The sequence below is a fragment of the Cervus canadensis genome, chromosome 16 (assembly GCF_019320065.1).
Source record: "Cervus canadensis isolate Bull #8, Minnesota chromosome 16, ASM1932006v1, whole genome shotgun sequence".
NCBI classification, from domain to species: Eukaryota; Metazoa; Chordata; class Mammalia; order Artiodactyla; family Cervidae; genus Cervus; species Cervus canadensis.
The window spans coordinates 16,957,122-16,969,145 of NC_057401.1; the positions used below are offsets into that span (position 1 = coordinate 16,957,122).

At 40.9% G+C, this 12,024-nt stretch overlaps 1 protein-coding gene across 2 annotated transcripts in view; it reads right to left on the reverse strand.

Moving 5' to 3' along the window:
- The window catches only part of ZSWIM6 (zinc finger SWIM-type containing 6), a 211,228-nt gene that overhangs the window by 2,738 nt on the left and 196,466 nt on the right, over positions 1-12,024 (reverse strand). For both annotated transcript variants that reach the window (XM_043488889.1, XM_043488890.1), the window contains exons 9-13: positions 11,577-11,837; positions 7,577-7,712; positions 4,479-4,636; positions 3,730-3,893; positions 1,907-1,988 (exon numbers count right to left, since the gene is read on the reverse strand). In XM_043488889.1, the coding sequence (XP_043344824.1) occupies positions 1,907-1,988; positions 3,730-3,893; positions 4,479-4,636; positions 7,577-7,712; positions 11,577-11,837 (801 nt within the window). The remainder of the gene's footprint in view (positions 1-1,906; positions 1,989-3,729; positions 3,894-4,478; positions 4,637-7,576; positions 7,713-11,576; positions 11,838-12,024) is intronic.

The following is a 12,024-nucleotide window of genomic DNA, read 5'->3' on the forward strand; positions in this document are numbered from 1 at the left end:
CCAAGAACACCGAGAAGCCCCATTACTGACTGGCTGCCCAGGGGTCTTGCCTTCCTTCCACTCTTTAATCAATGCTTACACCGTTAACCATCACAGAACATGAGCCCGGCCAGAAAATCCTGTAAGGTAATGTGCCTGGGAGCAACCTTTTAGAATAAGGTTATTATAGATTGTTATTCAGTGAAATGCCTAAGGAACATGAACTTCCTGTAATAAAGAACGAATCCTCTCGGTAGCTGGTATTTGCGCTGTGCCGCTGCTTGCTTGCCATTTCAGACAATGGCTTTTTGCTAATGAGTTCCAGTTCACTGGGGCTTCCTGTCAGTTACCCACTACAGAATGTGAGTCAGAAAAAGTACAACCCTCACCAGAATATGGAGTCTTTATGTGATATGTGTGGGTATGTGCCCAAGTTTAAAGTACACACAATACAAAATGATTAAACACACAAAGAAGCAAGGAAATGTGACCTGTAATCAGAGAGAAAAAAGTCAACAGAAGCAGACATACAGATGACTCAAATGTTTGACATGGATGACAAGGTTTAACCGCCATTCTAAGTACACAGATCAATGAGCCTCAGCTGTAGGAAAATCCTAAATGTGAGCCATTTAAAGAGCAGGCACCAAATCTAAGAGAAATTAGGCCTCTGTCTTGGTGCAGGGTACGGTAGTGGCGTGGCAGTTTTTGAACTGGTATTATCTTTATATCGATGCACTAAAGCATCACATCGATAATGTAACTTTTATATTGAGACCAATTTCCTGCTTTCCAAGATAACATACCATTATAGATTAACAAAAGAAAAACAACAAGGAAAATGCTTTTACGGTATCTGCTGTGTCAGTCTTTGGATACACACTGAGCTGGCAGTGTATTCTCAGCAAGAAGTGTGTATCCTTTTCTGATGCAAACAGGAAAAAACGGTGGCTGTTTAACCAACATTTATTTTAAACAACCACTATTTGGTTTGTGTTGGCATTCTCACCAGGAATGTCTGGGATTTTTAGTTCCGACTCACTGCTGCAGAGGGGAGCTAGTAGGCTGAAGGGTTTCACAAACTGCACCTATGTGCAGCCCAGATCTTCTTGTGGCTACTAAAAATTCTCATACATCTGAAAGCTCACCTAAACCACACCCAGTGGTCACTTCTCTGCTGGGTACCTTGAGAAATGCCCTCAGATGATGAAGGAAAAACTCAGAGCAACTAGATAGCTTTATATTATTTTCATTAAAGTGCCATGAACCCCTAACACACAGTCTGAAGGTATTTTCAAAGATGGTTTCCCTCCTACCAAAGTTTCATATTCATTCCATTTCTGGAATATGAAAACTGTAAATTTGATTATCACAAGAAGCTACCAAAGGCACCTTAAGTGTGACAGAACAACTGAATAAAAAGGGTTTACTCCCTGGCCTATTCCATTTTAGATTAAGACACTGCTGCTGCTGCTAAGTTGCTTCAGTCGTGTCCGACTCTGTGCGACCCCATAGACGGCAGCCCGCCAGGCTCCCCTGTCCCTGGGATTCTCTAGGCAAGAATGCTGGAGTGGGTTGCCATTTCCTTCTCCAATGCATGAAAGTGAAAAGTGAAAGTGAAGTCGCTCAGTCGTGTCGGACTCTTAGCGACCCCATGGACCACAGCCTACAAGGCTCCTCTGTCCATGGGATTTTCCAGGCAAGACACTGGAGCCCCACAAATGTGACAGGAACGATGCAAGTGGGTATAACTGGAGGTGAAAGGTGAGGGTTGGGGGAAGGGAGTCCCTGTAGGTTGCTGGAAGGGGCAGGAGCCTTGGAGACGTCAAAGTAAAAGAGTGAAAATGTTCTTGTATGTATCTGGAAATGACAAATTGAACCTGACTACAAGGCACCTGGGGAAGCTACCCTTCCTGATTTTACCTACCCACTTCAGTAGCGCACGTTACCAGCCACCTCACCATCTCCCGTCGCCGCCAATTTAAGGTTGACAGTGTCATTCGCATAACCTATAAAGACAGGATAACAGAATGCTTTGGAAGGTTATACCAAGTCAATGAAAAAGAAAACAGTTCACCCCAAGGTATAAATTATTAATACGAGGCACACTCCCTACTACCAGGAAGATGGAGAGCCTTATTTGGAACAAAGCTCTGCAAATGAACTTGGATTTGTCTACAGCTTCCCTCGCTGGTCTCGTCCCAGCCTGGGAGGCAGGAGGTTGTGTTCTACTGGTAGGCCGACTGGCTAGATGTGGCATCCTGGGCAAGCCACTCAACCAACCACTTTTCTCCTCTGCAAAGCTCATGGGCCATGTTTAATGTGGCTGGACTGGCACATTAAACATGGCCCAGGCTCTCTCCTCCTCCCCATCTTTAACATTCCATGCTTCTGAATCTCTGAGCCACCTCATGAATTAATTCTGACTGGGAACCCTCCATTAAAAAAAAATAATAGTTGTTTTAGTTATTTCTTCAACCTCTGGTTGTTCCTTCCTGGTGATTAAGAAGATAAGCACAAGACTATAGAAGGAAATCACCTTTGGCATCATTAGCAATCTAATTTTGTTTTTTACTTTCTAATAGATTCCTAGATAAAATCAACCATATCTTCCTGCTTCCCTAATTTTTTAAGATTGAGAACCTCTAGGAATGTAATACTCTCCTGGAAAGGTCTATGGGATTCCTTCCTGGGTCCCAGGAAGAATGAGGCAGGGAGCAAGCTCCTAGTAATCTGCCATTTACCAAAATAATCTGCCAGGATTCCAAATAACCAGAAAGCTCATGTTAATGGCTCTTTCTGCATCATATCTCTGAGGCAAATGATAACAAAAATAAGCCAAACAATATGAAGTTATTTTTAAAAAGAAACTTCTAAAATGTCACCATATAGCTTTGAGTATAATTTCCCATGCCCTCTACTTGTAGAGTACTGTATATATGGCATGGGCATTTTCCTGTAATCTAATTCCTTAACCTTATTAATCACTGTAAGGAGAAGCCATAACTAGAAAACTGTATGAATCATCTAACTGGGGCATTCTAATCCCCATACTTTAGAAAATTAGAAGGTGGCAATTTCTTTCACTGCTTTTTATGGAGGGAAAAACACAAATGTTAATAGGGATTCCCTGAGAAAAGTAGAAACATGAACTTTTCAGTTTCTGATTTATACAGTAATCTTTTCAGATACTATAAGGAAGCAACATCTACTTGAATAACCAACTCAAAGTGTCCTTGATAACATGTCTAAGCATGCCTGCTGAAGCGGAAACCAGACCCAATCCCTCCTCCTTTACCTAAATTTCTCAGGGTTATAAAAAGGAGACAGAACGGTCCCTCTGTTATGAAAATGCAAGAACATCAATAAGTATCCATACTTCCTCTAAAAATAGAATCCTAACAACTGAATCTTTATTATACAGGAGAGCTTAAGTCATGTACAGGAATAACTCTTCTTCATTCATTAAAGGAGGAACAGTGAGGTTAAGGGTCTAATACAGAAGATGATTTTTTTTGTTGAAAGACACCAGCAGGGCTTCTAAACTGCACAGTCCGACACGTGCAGCTGCAGCGTGGCTCAGCTGGGCACGACTACGTCTGTGAAGCGCAGTGCTCTCCTGAGGTCTCGCAGACCCGTGCACCAGAGTCAGGGGCCTGCACTGGAAGACCCAACCAAGCACACAGTCTGAGGATGATGCTTTATTAGCAGCCCTTGGCACCCACCCCAGGAAGGACCACAGTCACGTACCTGCAGGCCCAGCTCCAGAGACACTTTCAAAAGAGTGATGTCTGGCAAACTGTCCATGAGAGTTGCTATTTTAAATGCGTCCTGGGCAAGCTTGAAGATGTGGGATGAGGAGTGAATGTTTTTCTGGATGGATTCTAATACTGTTTCCAGCCTCCGAACATCACCTGCAATGAACAAGGGGAAACAGAATCAAGGCAGAGCAAAACAAACAAAAAACCACACACACACCCCCAAAGGGAGTTGAAAAAGGAACGGAACACAATGCACACGTTAATTTACATGTAATGTTCACAGATGGCACACCTAAGTGTCCCAAGGTCACTGCAATATCTGAATCCCAGCTTCAAAAAGATGCACTGAGACATACCCTCAGTGACGAAAACCACGTGTGAGCCAGAACCAATGAGAGAGAGCAAATAGTTCTCTCAGGTTCCTACTGATGTATTTCTGGTGAATATTTCAGGGAGAAAAAAATGGAACCCAACTTTTTAATCTGCTTCTGGAGCTCACCCACCATTTACATGGCATGGTGACTAAACCCGAACCCTGCCAGGAGCAAGGTTAACGATGCAGTTAAATGAGGAAAATGCTGGTTCAAATGAGTAGCACCTGTTTTGCTTCCTAAGCTAACATCTAAAGAAAAGACTCCTTTACAACATAAGCTCCACCACTGAGAATCTGTTGGAAAACATGACCCTTAAAGAGGCAAATTCATGAAATAATCACAAGACCTCAGGACGACCCAGTACCTTTGGCTGCAGTTAGCATAGTGGATGCCAGCTCACACTGCTGGGATTCTATGTGGCTTAGAGTGAACCAGCGAGGGTATCGGTTGGGAACAACTGATGCAATGTGGTGTGGGCGGGTGAGGTCTCCCGTTGGAGCAGCAGATTCCAATACTAGCAACCTGTAATGATAAGACAAGGCAGGCAGCGCTCAGTTACCACCTGTCCATCACCTGGGCCACAGGGACTGGCCGGAAGCCAGAGGAGAGGGGAGACGCTGGGAGAGACTGCTCAGGTCCTCAGTGAGGGGAGGGCTGGTACAGCTATGCTCTGCTGCCCGGATGCTAAAGTTACCTCATTAATGGCTCACTACCTAAACCTAAGAGGTTTCCTTCTTTAGCATCATTCAGAAAATGGCAATATTCAAGGAAATGAAGATATGTAACAACAGAGAGGTTTGAAACACAAGTCTTAGTGCTTACCTACTGTAAAATTTCTGGACCTTATAACTCACTAAAAAATAAAAATCAAAAGAAACTGATAGTGAAGCGGATATTTAAGACTGAGATGATAAAGGGATCACTGTATAGTTGATAGGAATAAGTTTAACTTACTAAAATGAGAGGTAAAGCAAAACAAAAATGACTTCCTTTCCATATATTCATACTTTCTGCAGAAATAGTTCCTTATACTTCAGAAATTTGTAGTTAGAAAATGTTCTATCAATCACATTACAGATGATGAGTGCAAATGATCTGAGTATTTGTCCCTTGACAGTCTTACACAAATTCAGCACCACTTCTTATTTTAATCAATCTATCTTTAAGAATGTTGACTTATAAAGAACACCTACTGAAACAAAGCACATGCTTAGTGGTCTCTTCCAAATACAAGCACCAAAGAGATTAGCAGAGTAGCTGTAACTGCAATAGTTTTTTTTTACAATCATCAAAAATACTGACCTTCACTCAAGTACACCAGTGTCACGGACTGTGGAGTAAGAGCTGGGGCCAGGAGAGGTCGGGGGGCTCAGGGTGTGATGCTGGGCTTGGGGCCCCGCCCAACAGCAGTTACTGCTCTGACAGGTCAAATGCCTCCCTCCCTTTTCCTTTTATGTAGGGACAAAGAGATGTTAGCATTAGACGGTGGCAATTTAGTAGTAGGAATTTTGGTGGGGTTGCTCGTTAGCTTTTAAAAAATCTGAGATATTTTTATATTCACAGAAAGATCTTTCCAGATCTTTCCTCCTGTAGAGGAAACTAGTCAACATTCCTGGAAAGATGGGAAAATGACTGTGAAAGCACCTTTCTTCAGCACTTCCCCTCTCTTTCTAAAAAGACTAAGAAGCAAGTAAGCTACAGGTCTCTTTTCCTTCCTGTTCCCCTGGCTGTTCCCAGAGGCTGGAAACAGTATCAGAATCCATCCAGAAGAACATTCACTCCTAGCATACTAGAGATGCTCTAATAATAGTTCATACCACCTCCCTCCCACAGCAGCCTTTGGCTGAGGGCATGTGGCAGGTGGAAGAGAAGAGGTGGTAACAATTCCCCTGTGCCCTGCTAAAATTCCCCATGAACATTCTGCCTTGGCAGCCACCGAGGGCAGACATAGATGAGTTTCTGTAAAGTAAGCCTCTCCCCTCCTGATAGATACGTTCACATAAGCCAGAACCACAGAGAAACCTTACGCTGTTTTACACTTTACAGGATTTGAGGCAATAGCATCTGGTGGATCACAACATTAGTATTCTTCCCTTTGCACAGAAGCACAAATCTTAGTACAGAGCAGAGCACCTGTCTTCATCTGACAACTTCCATTTCAGCTTCCAAAAATGGGAATAGGAACATACTTAAAAAATTGTGCTCTAAAATACAAACCAAGTGGTATAAAGTAATTTGGTGGGGGACTTTTGCTTATATTAGTTATTAATTTTTTTGATATTTAAAAAATAGACACTAGAACTTTTAAGGTTTTTCTGATATGTTAATGAGATTTCATGTTGCCAAGGAAAGCATGTCAAATTAAAAGATATCAGCCTCCATACACAATGACATATAGGTACATAAAAACACACACATGAATACACACTCTATTGCTGCACAGAAAAAGGCCTCCTGTGATTTATAAGTTATACAGGAAAGGCACTGTTTTTGAATCCACTACACTGGCTAAAAAGTTTCTGTGGAATCAAACTATTTTCCAACATCTCAAGTTGGAGGTGTGTCTTTAGGTGGCAATAACAGGGTCTAATCAGGACTTTAACAAGTGTGTTGATTTAAAAAAAGAAAAGACAAAAGGAAAAAGCTCATGTTTTAAGAAAGTAGATTATTTCTTTCAGGTCCTTAAAGTTTAAAAGGCTATATATAATAAGATTGAAAAACGTAATCTTGAATGCATTAAAAAATATTCAGCTAGCACAAATTCATGATGAAAATAATTGCTCTGTGAACTGACTTTATAAAGGAGGAGAAAACAAAAGTCAGCGGCAGAGGACAATGTGTTCTAACTATTATCACTGAAAAAGGGACTGAGGGGGATGGAGACAGAGCTGAGGCAAGCAAATCCCAGAAGACCCCTGAACTGCGGTGCCGTCCACGCTAGACAGAGCTCCCATCTTCTCTCATTCTCCCGGTGAGCACAAAAGTGCTTCAGTGCCAAGATGGCTTTCCTGCACTGCTGATGGGAATGTATAATTGCAGCAGGTGTGAGGGGCTCCCTCAATTATTACATTCAGCCAAGTGTATGTACTATTTACCACTGTTGCAAAAATCTAATTTTTTTCAAAAGAATGAGTTATTTAGGAAGGTTTCAACTGTTGCGGCCTTGTGACTATAAACCTGACCTGAAATTGTTCCCTAGTCTCAAATTCTAGCTTCAAGACAAAGTAGGATAAAGCCACCATGAACATGAGTGTGACAGCCAGCAAAAATGCCCTCCTTCCCTTACTTTAAAACAAAAGCCAAAGGAGGCGACAAACGACCACCACCACAACTCAAGAAGCACCAACAGCTGCTTCAGACTTCTGCTGCCTACAAGAAGCACGGATGAGCCGGAAGTCAGTTAACAGTAGACTTTCCTGGCGGGGATTCAGACCGCCCCTACCCGTGGGGCGGAATACGTACCGCATTGCTCTCAGTGCAATTTTGTATGCCAGTTCAGCATCATGAGGTAGGAGAGAGGTGAAGAGATACTTGGCAAATGTGTGCATTGGAACACTCTCCCGATGGATTATTTCGCCCAAACCACTATACGGGCCGGCTGTAGGAAGAGAGCATACACATTTTACATTCTTAAACAAGGAACTAAGACTTCTTGTAAAGTATAAATTTCTTATGTAAAGTTATAAACAGTGTTAATCTAGTGAAGAATATAACCTAAGTGACATGATTGAAATGAATACAATTCTTAAGTCAAAAATGATGCTACAGGGTAGAGTATATGCCATCAAATTCACTTCAGGAACAACTCCCAGCAGCACAGCTGAAAGGAGAATCACACAACTATGGGGCGGAGCTTTTCCACATCACAACCGCTTTAGGAAATAAGGAACTCAAGACAGACCCTCTCTCAATGTGTGATATCTAAGCATCCAGATTTTCAAATACACAAGTGATTCTACGGCTTCACTTTGGAACCTGCCCCAGACTCAGCTGTAGGGGCATAGTTAAGCCAGGTTTCCAGAAAAGAGTGCTTTGCCTCAGGGGGAGGGATGGAGATTCTGAACCACCAATTCCAATACAAAGACTTTTAAGTATTGCTGCTTTTAATAAGGAGAAATAGATGTTAATTCTCAGAAAGTGATTAATAATAAAAAATAGAATAATACTCACCGTAGGCAAAAGAAAAAAAGTAACTGAGTCTGCCACTATTTGGGCTTCAAAAGATCAATTTCAAAAGCAAACTTATATTGAAGCTATCAAAATTCATTTCTCAGAAGTTATGACAGGCACTGTGGCAGAGCTGACTTCCCCTTTGTGCTCTTTAAATGCTACCTTACGAAGGGCAATACCAACTTTTAAAACAAATTTTGAAAGGAAACCACAGTGGTTAGTTCAACTACTTTCCGCTTAGGTACTCTGAGGTCTAGTTACTGTAAAGTGTTTTGTAAATTAGTTTCCATGTCACCTTTGGGTAACATCGGTTTCATGACTCTAGAATTATGAACCATCACACTACTGCTCAAAGGACATAATACATTTGATTTCCATGAGAAAACTTAGTCTGGTGAAGGGTTTAGAATGCAAGAAATGTAGTTTAGAAGAAAGTGAGAGGAGTTATTGAACTGGGCACTCTGGTAAGAGCATGATATATTTTAGATCACTTTAAATTAACAGAAGTTGTTTTTAAATGTCATTGTTTCATTCTTTGATTAGCAGTTTTGAACTATTCCTTATTTAAGTACTTTAAAAGTCATGTAGACTACTTTTTTACCAAGACAAACTAAAGATATTTAAAAATGTTTTAGTGATTTGATATTAGTAAAAAGTTGACACAGCATTATAGTTTTTACCTTTAGTTCATATGAGGCCAAATTATTTGTTACTATTATAGCCCTCCTCTCAAATTCCTATGTTAAAGCCCTAACTCCCAAGGTGACTGTATTTGAAGATTGGGCCTTTATGGAAGTAATTAAGGTTAAATGAGGTCATGGGGGCCCTGACCTGGTCCAACAGAATTAGTCTCCCATAAGAAGAGACAGAGTGTATGCTCTGTCCCTGCCTTGTGCGAACTCAGAGAGAAGGCAGCCATGTGCAAGGCCGGAGGACGGCCCTCGCCAGAAACTAAATTAGCTAGCACCTTGACCCTGGACGTTTCAGCCTCCAGAACTGTGAGAAACAAACTTCTGTTGTTTAAGCATCTAACCTATAGTATTTTTTTATGGCAGCTTGAGCAGAGTGAGACATTAACTCTACTTTATTAAGGACTAATTATAGCAAGCATCTATTTTTCTTCTTCATCTCTCCTCCCTTTCCTTTCAGCATTTCCCTTAAACCATCAAGGTCCCTTTCTGTACTACGCAGGGAAAGCCGGGATGCATAATCAATATAACAGCACTTCCCAACAAGCAAAACATTCAGTCAGGTATCACAGAATTATTTGTCAATGAATAGTCAGTGTAATCCCTGAGCTCCAGTGTACTGAAAAGTGAAAAACTGAAATTTGGAATCTAAGTTCCCCAGAAGTGTTTTTCCAACATGCCCGCAGATCCAATATGCCCACAGTATGTCCAGAAGTGACCAACACTCAGCAACAATACAGGGTTACTGCTTCCTCTTTTTCAGATACTTGAGTCAGCTAACTGATTTGCCCCTGAAATTCACAGAGTATAAATGCATGAAGAACGTGGTGCCCAGTGCAGCTGATTCTATCATGGAGCACTTATCTTTTGGAGTTTATAGAAATGGTCCCTTGGCTTCCCCTTGGACTCCTTCCTGTCCTGCACCACCCACTCTTTGTGGGCTGAGCAAGGCTGGGAGAGGAGAGGAGGCTGGGAGAAGTCATCAGCACTCCTCATCAGGCAAAGTTCCAATTAAAGAGTTTAACAAGAAAGTATGGACTAATCAAAGAGTAAAACAAAGTTAAAAATATTCATAAGTAATGAACATGAAGACATTAAGTAAGTGATGAACAGGTATCAGATACTATCAACTCTGAAAAGCATACATCCTCTTCTATTCCTTCAGGATAATGAAAATCAGAAGGCAGTTTACCAAGTTACTAAGAGCCAGCATAAAAAAAACTTTGTGGCTAATGACATTGCTTGTATCAAAAGGAAATATATGACAGGAAACTAAAACAGTAATGAAAGGATCAAGATCATTTGAAATTTGTCAAGAAAGGCTTTTATCTTTTGGAGAAAAAAAAAACGTGAGAAGAGTGCTTCAAAATAGGAATTTTTACCAAAATTAAGCATGTTTTATTCAGAAGAACATTTTTCCTTTTAAGATGCACTTCTAAAATGTGTAAATGTAAAATGTATTTAATGAAAAGAAATTTTGTCAACTAGATCTTTAGCTTTGGAAATATAAGAGAGGTTTTGAAATGCTATTTTCTCTAAATCCCTTCCCTAAGTAGTCATTCCAAATACAAGACAAATAAACCATATTCTATGAGCTTATCAATCACAGAGAATCCCACAAAAATAACACACATGTACTTGAGAGATAGAAGCAATTAAAAAATTCTGACATCTCCCAAATCTGTGTAAAAATTGCTAATGCTAAGTTGCCTCAGTCTTGTCTGACTCTGTGTGACCCCATGGATTGTAACCCACCAGGCTGCTCAGTCCATGGGATTCTCCAGGCAAGAATACTGGAGTGGGTTGCCACTTCCTTCTCCAGTAAAAGATCAGGCTACCACATTAATTACACTTATTCTTGACAAGGAAAAAACATTAAAAAATCCAGTATTCTTGCCTGGAGAATTCCATGGACAGAGGAGCCTGGCAGGCTACAGTCCATGGGGCCACAAAAAGTTGGACACGACTGAGCAACTAACATTTTCACTTTTCTCTTGACCTTACAGAAAGAAGAAAATTTGACTTTGCCTTAGAGATTCTATGCAACTTTTACCTTGATGCATCTACACCTAATGAATTTTCTGAAATAATTAGCACAGTGAAAATTCACTTCTGCAGTTGTTGGTTCTTTATCAGCATGTGCAAATGACATGTTCAAAATCCAGAAGTCATGTAATAGCCAACAGTTTGGAGGAATGCCAACCAACTTCCATTTTATTACTTAATTGATCAAAGGAATATGGCTACCAGCCGTAAAGGAATATGGCTACCAGCAATAATTCACTAAATATCAAATTTACATTTATCTCAAGAACAACAGTCTAAATAAAAACAGTCCTATTTAAAGTTTGTGACATTCAAATAGGGCTCACTTCTAGCAGGCTCATTTCTTACATGACCACCTAATAAATAATAAACATCTAACCATCTGTACTTTTTTATTAAGTCATACTACTTTTTGGAAAATGAACGTGCCTATGACACTCGGTGACCATGCCAATGAGGGTAACGACTGTATTAAATGTACTCAAGCAGTGTTCCCAACATAAGGCAGCGGCAGGCCTGAACAAAAGGGGCTAACGGAGCGGAGAGTCACCAGTTACCTTCTAACAGGAAGACTGCTTGCTTGCGAAAAATTTTCACCAGTGTGTCATCCAGTTCAACCTCCTGAAGCTTGGAGATGAGCTGTTCCTCGTTGCGGCAGACCTTCTCCTGGGTGTACAGCCCATCAGGCATGACCCGCTGCTGTCCCAGCCCTATTAGGGCTACTTCCACGGCCAGCGTTAGGTAGGATTCCCCTTCTTCTAGGAATTTGTGTGCAGGTAGATGCTGGTATTCCAGAGACTTGCACTGTCCCATATTCTCTGTCACAGAAGAAATCAGAGTTCAGAAACCACTTGTGCAGATGCTCTGACAGGCACAATCTATTAATATTTTACCCAGAACTCTTAAACAAATTATTGACTTAGCTCCAAGAAAGATGGAAAACCATGTTTCTTAGGATAAAGTATATAGTTTTCCAATATCTTTTAAAAAATGACCATCAGCTGA